This window comes from Vidua chalybeata, chromosome 12, assembly GCF_026979565.1.
Source record: "Vidua chalybeata isolate OUT-0048 chromosome 12, bVidCha1 merged haplotype, whole genome shotgun sequence".
NCBI lineage: Eukaryota > Metazoa > Chordata > Aves > Passeriformes > Viduidae > Vidua > Vidua chalybeata.
Genome location: NC_071541.1, coordinates 531,047 through 542,251, shown reverse-complemented (window position 1 = coordinate 542,251; position 11,205 = coordinate 531,047). Strand labels below are relative to the sequence as shown.

The following is an 11,205-nucleotide window of genomic DNA, read 5'->3' as shown; positions in this document are numbered from 1 at the left end:
CCACAAAGTTCTGCCTTGCTATAGGTGTTGCTGCAGGATAAAGCTGAGCAAAATCTCTGACTACCTCTGCTTTAGCGTATTTTTAAATTCTCATTGAAACCCATTTTACAAACTTTCTCCATCATGTTTATGACCCAAATTCCACGGTTTTCATCCTATATTTTCAGACTCGAATCACAAGTCAACCCACACCTTCCCTCATCCTGCTCACATGAAAGCAAAGCAATGGTTCAGAAGGTTCAATGGCAAGAGCAGTGCCTCGGGGCCTCCTGTTGGACATTAAATGTGATGGCAGAACCAGAACACACAAGGGGAAATGAACACAAATGGTGCTGCTGACAGGACAAGCTGCACCTGGGGAGGTAGAAGCTGCAGGAACAAGTTGTGTTTACATTTATCATTCCAATGCTGGGTGTAAAGACTTTGGGACCTGAAATGAGGAGGGAAAATAGTGCCTATTCAGCTTCATGCAGCTCACACTTGGTCATAGTGACCGGGGCATGGTCATGGCAGGTAGAGTGGCCTTTCTTTCTGTCTCTCCTGAAAAAAAGACATTTAGCCACTAGATTTTACTTTAAAAAATAATTCTAATTCTGGAAACACGCCAAAGGAAACAGCCCAACCATCGAGAAAACCGAGCAACAAGGAACGAAAAGAGAAATGGCCACCCCACGGTTGGCCACCCACGGCACAGGGGCTATGGCAGCGGCGGCCGTGTGGGTGCCCGGGGGCCGGAACCCCGGCAGCCCAGCTCGGGAGCTCAGCGCCGGGACCCGCGGGGCTGCGGGGACACCGACACATTTGGAGTGCTGGGCTTGGAACCGGGAACTGGTTCCCTCCGCGAGGGAAATGGAACACCCTGTCACGGAGGGGGGAACACGCACGGAGCCGCGCACCGACCCCGGCAGAGGGTCCGACAGCAGCTCCCCGCGGGACCGCGCGGACCGACACCCGGTACCGGCGGGGCCGCGTGGACAGACACCCGGTACCGCCGGACCGACAGCCGGTACCGGCAGGGCCGCACGGACAGACACCCGGTACCGCCGGACCGACAGCCGGTACCGGCGGGGCCGCACGGACCGACACCTGGTACCGCCGGACCGACAGCCGGTACCGGCGGGGCCGCACGGACCGACACCCGGCACCCGCGGATCGACACCCGGTGCCCGTGGATCGACACCCGGTACCGCCGGACCGACACCTGGTACCGGCGGGGCCGCACGGACCGACACGCGGTACCGCCGGACCGACAGCCGGCACCCTCGGATCGACAACCGGTACCGGCGGACCGATACCCGGCACCCTCGGATCGACACCCGGTACCGCCGGACCGACAGCCGGCACCCGCGGATCGACACGCGGTGCCCGCGGGGCCGCGGCGCCGCCTCCCGCCCGCGCCCGGCAGCGAACCGAGGGCAGCGAACCGGACAGCGGGGCGGTGCCGCCCGGCGCGGAAGCGGAAAGGGCGGGCGGTGGCGGCGCCTGGGGCGGTGTGGCCGGCGGCGGGGGGGATCCGGTGGTCGGTCGGCCGGTCGTGGGCGGGGGGGATCCGGTGGTCGGTCGCTCGGCCGGTCGTGGGCGGGTGGCTCGCCCCCCCGGGCAGCCCGGCATGGCGGAAGCGGAGGCGGCCGGCGACGCGGGGCCGGGTCCGGGCGCAGCCCAGGAGGGCGCGGAGCTCGCGGCCGTGATCGGCGCCACCGTGCCCACGGGCTTCGAGCAGACGGCGGCCGAGGAGGTGCAGGAGAAGCTGGGCTCGGCCTCCAGGATCAGCAGGGATCGGGGCAAGATCTACTTCGAGGTCCCGGCCCGGAGCCTGCCTCAGGTGCGTGCGGGCTCTCTGCCCCGCTCCCCGCTCCGCACGCCGCTGTTCCCCCTGTGGCTGCTTCGGTTCGGTTCGGTTCGGTGGGTCCCAGCCCCTCCGAGCGGAACGCTTCGGTGCCGGAGGCCGCCGGTCCGGACAGCATCCCGCACCCAGCCACGGCCGGCCGGGGTGCAGCAGCGGTATCCGCCTTTACCGGCGTGTCCGGGGGGTGTGAAATGGTAGATGGGGACGTTAAACCAGTGCAAAGACGAAACTGATAACTCTTGTGGGGACTAAAGGTGGAAATCCGTAGTCTCTGAAACCTCGACATAGATGGCAAAATTCTGAAGACAGTAAACACAGTCCCCACGGCACACGGTTAGTAATGTGTCATCTTTTCATCTCTTCTAGGTCCATCGTCTGAGGTCAGTGGATAATTTATTTGTTGTTGTTCAGGAATTCAAAGACTATCAATTTAAGGAAAATAAGGTGAATCACTCTTCCATTTTCTGTTGGTTCTGGGGTTTGGAGTGTTTGGGGTTTTTAATTTAAGACTAGTATCAAAATATTCTGTTTAATAAGTTTTTAATTTGTGATACTAGTCTAGTTCCCTTTTTCTGGCTTGTAAATGGAAGTGTGGCCATGTCATCTAACATAATTTCTGCAGTTAAATACTTTACATTGCCAAAATCTGAGATAAGAGGTGATGCTATGTTTGTAGGCCACAGACACAGAATAGTGAAGTGTCACTTTGGTCACTCAATACAGTGTTAGTTGTCTGTATTACAAGATAAATGATGAAATCCTGTGGGTCTTGTGATTTTCACTGTAATTACGTTTAGTTATAGCAAAAACCAGACAAAAACCTGTAAGCTTTGCTTAAACATGTAGTGGATTAATGTTAAATAAACTACTTTGAGAGACCTCAAAATAAAGGATAACTTTTAAAAGGATGGAATAACTTCAAAGCATGACTTTTTCTGTCTTTTAAAGGAAGATGCTCTAAAGGATTTGGAAGATTTGGTTAAAAAGCTGCCCTGGACCGATCCATTGAAAGTTTGGGAGTTGAACAACAGCTTGAAAAAGAGAAAGACAAAGCGCAAAAAACACAATCTGCAGAGTCCTGCAAGCAGAGGGAAGCTGAGTGATGGTGGAGAAGAGGGAGGAGCAGACCAACACAGCACTAGTGACCAGGAGGACTGTGTCCAAAACCCTGTGGCTGTGGAACCCACTGGTGGCCAGGATGCAGAGAATCCCCAAGGAGTGGCATCCAGAAATGGGGTGGAGGAGGAGGAGGAAGATAACGAGCAGTCAGATGTGAAAGTTGAAGAGCAGATGAGTTCTGAGAGTGGGACCAAGGCTGGCGACGGTCAGACAGGTGAAGGAGAGGCGAAGGTGCTGAGGTTCCGGGTGACGTGCAACAGAGCTGGAGACAAGCACAGCTTCACGTCCAACGAGGCCGCAAGAGACTTCGGTGGAGCCGTGCAAGAGCACTTCCACTGGAAAGCTGACATGACCAATTTTGATGTGGAGGTATAGTGGCATACCTTGGAAATACCTACATTTCCGCAGTACAAATTTTTAGTTCTTATTTCTGATGCTTAGAGATCTCCAAACTGCCTTCCAGAGACTCTGGAACTGAAAACTGGTAGTGCTGAAATTGGCCTCCTCTGAAGTGTTCTTTTCCCTGGCAACATTATGTGTGTCCTCTGATGTGTGTCCTTGCCTTGCTTTCACCTTCAGTAAATCTTTCCTCTAATGCATTGTTTAATAGCAGTCTAAGTTACCAGGAAACACTCCAAATGGAAGCTGGTTTTGGGGTGAAGGGGACAGAAGGAGTTAACAATAACTGTCAGGTGTTTATTTTCCGTCAGGGGAGAGCAGAGGCTGGGAAAATACAGCCAGCACCCCTGACCTGTTGGTGGTGAGGAACCAGCATTTTTGAGGGGCAGAGAGACCTAAGTTTTTCTTGCAGCTTTACTAAGGGCTGGCCACTATCCTGGAGTGAGATTTGACCTTCCTAGTTAATGTAGTCCCCACCACAAATATGATTTTTATTGCTGCTTTTGCAGATGGTGAATTCACTGCATCTTACAGGACTTACCCGGCCTCTGCCCCAGACTTACAAACCAAATCTTTTAAGAAGACAGTGCAATGGTTATAGCACTTTGAGAAGTCTTGTGCGACAGATTTGGTGTGAATAAGAGAGTGTGTGAATGCTCACCTGAATTATGTCCTATTAAAATGGTGCTTTGCTTTACTTCCAAGAAGAAAAGCTTTTTTGTATGTCATTCCTGGATTCTAAATTACCATTTAAGATTCCTGTAAGTATTTACTAGGCATTCTGTGGAGAGCCTCTGTTACTCCTGAAATTCACTTCAGGTTTTTTCTTTAGGTTCTTCTGAATATTCACAACAACGAGGTTGTGGTGGGGATTGCATTAACTGAAGAGAGTCTCCACAGACGGAACATCACACACTTCGGACCCACAACGCTGCGTTCCACGCTGGCTTACGGCATGCTCAGGTCAGGGCGGTTACATTGTATTATGCTCGGCTAACAAGTCTTTTTGTTTAAGAAATTAAACCTTTTATCTCCCCCACTGCTTCCTCAGAAGCCATTTCTGTTAATTCTTAAAGAAAAATAAATAAAAAAACCCCCTGGAGTTGCTGACACCATGTGCCTTGTAATAACTGGGTGTTTCCCAGCCAAGGAAAGTAAACATTTGCTGTATTAGCCAAGTTTAAAAATAGTGTACCACAGTCTTGAAAGAATTTCACTTCACTGCTGGTTATAAAAAAAATTTGACTAGTGGAAAAAATAATCACATCAAGTTTTTTGTTAGAAGGGTAGATATCAGAGTGATTAAAATAGTTCACTTTCCCTTATTTACAGAAATTCAGGTTTTTAAGACATTTCTCACCGTATCTTTTCTTCTGTTCCTCAGACTCTGTGATCCCCAGCCCACAGATATCATAGTTGATCCCATGTGTGGTACAGGTGCGATACCAATAGAGGTGATTTTTCCTTGATTTTTTAAACTTAATTAAACTTGTCTATATCTTAGCTATATTCTATTATAGCTGAATAATATGTGTGAATCTTCTTAGTAATGACTGAATAGTAAGGTCCAGTCTCACCAGTTTTCGAACAGATGCAAATACAGTTTTTGTAAATGACCTCATTTTCCTTCCATAGGATGTAGCAGGAAAAGACTAAATCCAAAAGTATTTTGAGCTTTAAAAGTGCAAAATACAGCTATCTGTTACAGAATTCTAAATTTCCAGCCATCCACGTGCAGTCACTTTGTTGTATTCTGTCATGTTTGAGAAATTATTCTGGGGTTTTTTAATTCAAGCAGTGTTGATGCTAATGTTGCTTATTATCATTTCCCTCCTAGGGAGCTGCAGAATGGCCCTACTGCTACCACATTGCAGGGGATAACAGCCCTCAGGCAGTGAAGAGAGCAGCAAACAACATCAGCTCCTTACTGAGGAAAAACGAGAGTAAGGACAGGTGAGAGGAGCCTGAGGGATTTACCTTTCCTGCAGTGTTGCATGCACAGAAATCCACTTTGCATTGACGCACTTGAGTGTCTGGTTCATTTTCTCTTGCTTATTTTGTTGCCGACATTGTAGACCTCCCCAGTGTAAAAACCTTCTGGGTGCTCATGTCTGAGGGAGCTGCCTTTGCTCTTGCAGCAGCGCTGCCCTGGGCGTTCCCTTGGACGTCATCCAGTGGGACATCTGCAACCTGCCTCTGCGGACGGGCTCTGTGGACATCGTGGTGACAGACATGCCCTTCGGGAAGAGGTGAGCTGTGCTGGGAAGGGGCTGCGCCGCTCTCCTGGCCAGGGCTGGGCTCCTCCCCAGCTGGGTACCGAACTGGGCTGCTGGGGAAGGAGTCAGGAGCCCTGCGTTAAAAATGAGCTTGAAAGTAACTGTGCTCCTGACTGAGCAGATTGATGTCTGAGACACCGACGCTGAACCGGTGCCGGTGATGGCAGTGGGATCTGGATGTGTCTTGCAGGATAGGGTCGAAGAAGAAGAACTGGGATCTCTACCCAGCTTGCCTGATGGAGATGGGCCGGATCTGCACCCCAGGGACAGGCAGGGCTGTGCTGCTTACCCAGGACAAGAAATGCTTTGCCAAGGTTTGTTCTGTGAGAGAAAATCAAACCTATTTACGCTTGAAAATACATTGAGGGAAAAATTGTAAGCTGCCATCATTACAAAAGATACTCCACATGTAGAGCAATCATTAGTAACACTTAAATTAAATTTTGGACCCGGAAAGTCCTTTGACGTTCCCATCAGATGTGATACAGAATAATAAAATGAATGTCATTGTCCTAATGCCACTCTTTGGCTGTTTCTGGCCCGCAGGCCTTGTCCCGCGTGGGACACATCTGGCGCAGGGCTCAGACCGTGTGGGTGAACGTGGGGGGACTCCACGCGGCAGTGTATCTGCTGAGGCGCACCTGGGAGAGCCCAGACGAGACAAGGGCCTGCTGGTAAACTGCGTGGGAGAAGACGAGAGACGCCTCTGGACTTTGTTCAATAGCCAGCTGGTAAAGCAGACACCTGAGAGCATAGTCTGTCAGCTTCAAAACCAAACAACCTGCGAGAAACTGTCACACAAATAACAAACAAAGGGATCAACTTGAGAGCCTCCAGTTCTACTGTGTGTTCTGAAACCTTATTACTTAAATCACCTCTGCTCCCTTCCACCCAAACTGAAATTCATTAGTGGAATTAGTAATTCTTTCCTTGAATCTGCTCTTGTATTTTTCAGTTAGACATTTATTTTTTCTGCTTACAGTGGAAAACACGTTGAGGCAGCTCTGGGTGTAACAGTTAATTTATTTACCAAGCTGTATCTTCAAATGACTAACAGTACTACTAAGACAGTCACCTTAAAGGGTTCAGAGTAGTTTTCTAATTTATACCATTGCTCAAATGTAAACTAATAATAAACCAGTATCTGGTTTTTGCGGTCTGATAAACAAATTCCACTTGGCAAACAGTGTGGTGTGCTACTGGTTCTCTTGCCTGTTACCTTACCTTAGGGCTAATTACCAGTAAATGTTTGATCTGTGTTTTAGTGTTCTATTGCTGTGGGTGAGGCGGTAACACACAACCCTAGAAAACAGTCCGTAGTTACTATTTGAGGTTCTTCTAGCAGTTATATTAAGAAGTTCATGGTTTTGGTGTTTACCATGGATGCATCAAGGTGGCAATTTGAATTTCTTTGGTAATTTAACTACCACAGCTATGCTGCCACAGTATTCACAAAAATATTGTTGCAAATATTTTTTTCTTCTGTGACCATACTATGATTTCTCAGACCTCTCACTGTGCTCATCAGAGGCTGAAAACAAATTGCCAGTTTGCCCTTTCCATTACAGTGTGTTCATGCTAAGTATGTGTAACTGTTCAGAGGTGAATTAACAAGTATTAAAGTTTTAGAAGTTTTGCATAGAGATGAGTCTCAATTGTGTTCTTTTTCTGCTTCATGTCCAGATTTTCCAATATCTAGTTATTTTTTCTCAAATTCTAGTGTTTTCATATGTGTGAGAAAGATAATATAGTGTTTGTGAATCTACAGCTGAAGGATAAAGGAATGTTTTGGCAGCCTGAGATCGGAGAGGAAGGAACTGGCAGCTTAACTGTTACTGGCTGAGGAAGAATTGGTTTGTGGCAGCCCTGGTGAGCCCAGCGCCTCAGTCACAAGAGCTGTGAACTGAGGCCGCTGGGCGATGAGACACGACACAGAGTTGACAGCTCTAAGTGACGACTCGCGTGCCAAACGGCCGTCGCTGTTTTCCGTCTATTTGTTAAAATGAGCGTTTGGCGGCTCCGTGTGCGGGCTCCCCTCACGGCGGGCTCCGCCCCGGCCCTGCAGCGCATGCGCCAGGGGGCGGGCCCGCGGGCGGGGCGGGGCCGCAGGGGGCGGGGCCGGCCCTGGCGCCTGCGCGCGGCGGGCGCGGGCCGCGATGTCGCCGCCAGGCCCGGGGCGCCCCGGCGGGGCCGGGCCCGTGCTGCGCTCTGTCAACACGCGGGAGCTCTCCGAGGTCGTGTTCAACAACCACAGCCCCCGCTGCGTGCTGCCCGTCTGGCTGGACTTCGAGGGCCGGCCGCGCTGCTACCCGGTCCTGCAGCCGCGCAGCGGGCGCGTCATGCGCAGCTACCGGGGTGGGTACGGCGGGACGGGCCGGGCCGGGGCGTCGCGGGGCCCGGGTGGGTGAGCTGGTGGCGGTGGAATTTACCCTTTTGCCTTCCCCCCACCTCCTTTTTCTTTTCTCTTCCCTCTTTCCTTCTTCCACTCTTACCTTTCCCTTCCTTTTCCCTTTTTCTCTCTCCATTTCCTTTGCTGCTCTTCTTTCTTTTCCTTTTCCCCTTTGCTTTTTTCCTCGCCTTTTCCCCTTTTTCCTTTCCTCTCCCCATTCATACCAGTGACTGGGGCCGTGGTAGTGACCTGTGCACACAGAGCTAAGCCGGAGAGCTTGGTCCCTTGTGAGTAGATGCCCCTGAGAGTCACTCATTAAAAAGTTCTGCAGTTGGTGCATTCCCTCCTTGTTCCCTGCCAGGGCACCTGTGGCTGTTCCGGGATGCAGGGACCAATGACGGGCTGCTCGTCAACCAGCAGGAGCTGTTCGTGGCAGCCCCCAATGTGACCAAAGCTGACATCACACTGCCAGGTAAGGGGCAGGACCACGTGTGCCCTAGGGAATTCTGAACTTGGTCTCTCTGCACCTGTTAGGATTAGTGAGAAATCAGATCCTCATCAGACACTGGAAGAGATGGTGAGGGGGTTGTAGGTAGAGCTGTTGTGTTGGATGGAGCTAGCGGCAGAGCTCTCCTTTCAAGGGGTCTCTGAGGGGCTTTCGAAGGTGCCTCATGGCAGACCCACATGTGTCTCCTGTCTGGAGAGCCCAGCCTGTCGTGGCTCACTGCTGCAGGGTGTGCTGTGTGCTCGCAGGCTCAGAGCAGCACTGCTGGCACTGGAGCAGCAGCTGCGAGCCCTCGTGACGAGGCTGTGTTGTGCTTGTGCTTGCCTGCAGTGTTCACCCTGAAGGAGAGGTGTCTGCAGGTTGTGCGCAGTCTGGTCAGCCCAGTGGACTACAGGAAACTGGACATCGTCCAGTCCTTGTACGAAGAGCTGGAGGATCATCCTGACATCTGGAAGGATCTTCGGCGGCTTTCTCTGGAGAGGAATGAAGCACTGAGGAACTAATCTGTGGAATAACAGGATTACTCACTTCAGACTCCTCGCTACAAACCACTGAGTCTGAGCGAGAGTGGCCAGGAGACACACCGAGAACTGATGCCTCCCTTTAACGTTTTGAAACATAAACTCAGTAACTTTGGTGACAGAACAGCACTGGGAGGCATGCTGGGTTCTGATGGTTCAGTTCATTTCTTCATTGCAGGTTTTGCAAACTGTAGGGTAAGATCAGGGCAGCTAAATGGAAAATATTCATACAAAGTAACTTTCATTGTGTTAGAAAGCAAATTACACCAAGGATTAATTTAGCCCAGACTAATGGTTGTAAGTGTCATCACTTTTGTTTGAGTCATTTGTTTTGAGGGAATTTCCCTTTCACACGCCTCAATGTGCCTGCGGGTCACAGAGCATGAGGGTTTCCAGCAGTGCCTGAGGGTCTGACAAACATTACATTGGTGGAAAGATGATGTGTAAATGCTTGCAGGTTATTCTGCCTCTTACCTTTCCACGTACAAAGCCATGTCCTATCTGCTCTAGGTAGGTCTGACATGTTTTCACTGTCACCGTACCTCAAATGCCTTATTTGCCTTTGTCATAGGATTCTTGCCTGGCTGATCTCAGCCACACAGACCAGACCCTCGTTTTGGAACACCCTTGTCCCCCACAGCTGCCTCCACAGCAGCCTGTACAGGGTCCACAGGAGGTAGATGCTTTAAGTTCTGTCTTTTCCCCTCGCAGTGCTGTAGTCCAAGTTGTAGTAGGAGGCCTTTTTGGGGAGCGTGGGCCTCTCGAGCTGCCTGTGTCTTCTCAGGACCAGTGGGAGCTGTACTGGCTCACACAGCCAGCTCACAGACAGGGTCATGCCTACTGGCAGGCTGGAGACAGAAAGATAATATTTCTTTGCCTGTATTCTGTTCCCCACATCTCAGTGGAATGTGCTCTGGTGTGAACACAGGGAGTTCAAAGCAGCATAGTTTAATCTTACATGAATTGTGCATCGAGCAAGATGTGGTGCAGCTCGGGTTAGAAGCAGATTGGTTGGAGATTGATTACAGCAGGTTATTTCTGTGAATATGTTTCCCTCCAGTTGTACATTCTGAGAGTAGTTGTGAAACTGAGAGTCTCAATGTATTTTGTAAGTATGGAATGTCTCCTTATTTGTAAACTTGTTTCTCTTACATATTTGAAGAAATTGATCTTTGCCATAAAAATGGAAATGCATGCTTGCTTTCTGACTGTAATTCTGTCAGGTAAGGCCCCAGTGCCTCTGTGTATTCCTGTGATACTCTGACAGCTGTGCTTGAGCAGCAGACACTTTGGACTGCACAGCCTGCCCAGCCCGTTGCTGCAGGGCTGTGCTGTGGCTCTCATGAACGATCAGCACAGCCTCAGGCAGTGCCTGCGCAGGAACGGGGCTGCTGAGTTCTGCTCTACTGCCTCTCACAGATCTCAGAGGGGAAAGTCAGCCCACGCAGGCCTCTGGAGCAGACTTGGGTCAGTGCCCCAGGGAGCCTGAGGGCTGGAGAGTGCTGCTCTCTGCTGCTGACCATACCTGAGAGGAGGTTCCCTCCTGCTGCCTATGGGGCACTGCAGTTAGCGTGCCAGCCCCGGCAGAAAGCTGACCTGCTTGGCTGCAGCCTTTCCTGTAACCTAGCTGGTATTAGGTGTTGGGTTTAACAGTCTGTACATGGCACACACGTTCTGGGTATTTCTGAGTTGGATGGGGTCTGTGATTCCTTGTGTTTCTTATCAGAGTGTATATTTCTGTTCTGGAGTGCTCCTTTGGATCAGAATAAAAGATTGGAGAAACCCCAGCTGGCTTTAACACATGAACATGGGGAAATGCAGTCTCCTAGCAGTTACTCAGGTGGGTTAGTAATGAGTGAAAGCTGTCATTTACTTGTGGCAGCAGCCTTAGCACTGGCTAGTTTCAGTCAGTCCAGCAGGGCTCGTTGGCCGTCCCGGGAGCAGCAGTGAGAGGCGGCAGGGCCAGCCCAGGGAGCGGGAGGAACCCCGGGGAGATAAATGCTGCTGGCACTGCAGCGTCCAGGGCTCGGGGGGAGACACAGCAGTGCAGAGTCCTGCCCACAGCACGTCGGAAAGGGAAGGCCTAAGAGCAGGAATGTACAGGATTGCTCCAGTCTCTATTCAGTCGATTTCAGTTCCTCAGTAAGACC

The 11,205-nt window shown here is 50.8% G+C and overlaps 2 protein-coding genes across 3 annotated transcripts; both read left to right on the top strand.

The window, feature by feature from the left end:
* The first annotated feature begins 635 nt into the window (after nt 1-635).
* Nucleotides 636-7,283, top strand: THUMPD3 (THUMP domain containing 3). 2 transcript variants are annotated; one of them, XM_053954049.1, is made up of 9 exons: nt 636-1,822; nt 2,213-2,290; nt 2,795-3,334; nt 4,197-4,327; nt 4,749-4,818; nt 5,202-5,317; nt 5,506-5,613; nt 5,831-5,954; nt 6,187-7,283. In XM_053954049.1, the coding sequence occupies exons 1-9, from the start codon at nt 1,610-1,612 to the stop codon at nt 6,316-6,318; spliced, it is 1,512 nt and encodes a 503-aa protein (XP_053810024.1). In that variant the 5' UTR covers nt 636-1,609; the 3' UTR covers nt 6,319-7,283. The 2 variants fall into 2 exon arrangements, with proteins under 2 accessions (XP_053810024.1, XP_053810023.1); XM_053954048.1 differs by having other exon boundaries at nt 1,523-1,822; nt 5,503-5,613.
* A 496-nt stretch (nt 7,284-7,779) lies between these two features.
* On the top strand, nt 7,780-10,842 carry VHL (von Hippel-Lindau tumor suppressor). Its single transcript, XM_053954039.1, has 3 exons — nt 7,780-7,995; nt 8,391-8,501; nt 8,865-10,842. The coding sequence occupies exons 1-3, from the start codon at nt 7,797-7,799 to the stop codon at nt 9,035-9,037; spliced, it is 483 nt and encodes a 160-aa protein (XP_053810014.1). The 5' UTR covers nt 7,780-7,796; the 3' UTR covers nt 9,038-10,842.
* Nucleotides 10,843-11,205: the final 363 nt, after the last annotated feature.

What these genes read in the sequence shown, in the direction of transcription:
- THUMPD3 (XM_053954048.1), top strand. Translation starts at nt 1,610, where the DNA reads ATGGCGGAAGCGGAGGCGGCCGGCGACGCGGGGCCGGGTCCGGGCGCA. An exon ending in CTGGCTTACGGCATGCTCAG is followed by an intron (nt 4,328 to 4,748) that starts GTCAGGGCGGTT and finishes TCTGTTCCTCAG; the next exon opens with ACTCTGTGATCCCCAGCCCA. An exon ending in GACATGCCCTTCGGGAAGAG is followed by an intron (nt 5,614 to 5,830) that starts GTGAGCTGTGCT and finishes TGTGTCTTGCAG; the next exon opens with GATAGGGTCGAAGAAGAAGA.
- VHL (XM_053954039.1), top strand. Translation starts at nt 7,797, where the DNA reads ATGTCGCCGCCAGGCCCGGGGCGCCCCGGCGGGGCCGGGCCCGTGCTG. An exon ending in CGTCATGCGCAGCTACCGGG is followed by an intron (nt 7,996 to 8,390) that starts GTGGGTACGGCG and finishes GTTCCCTGCCAG; the next exon opens with GGCACCTGTGGCTGTTCCGG. An exon ending in AGCTGACATCACACTGCCAG is followed by an intron (nt 8,502 to 8,864) that starts GTAAGGGGCAGG and finishes GCTTGCCTGCAG; the next exon opens with TGTTCACCCTGAAGGAGAGG.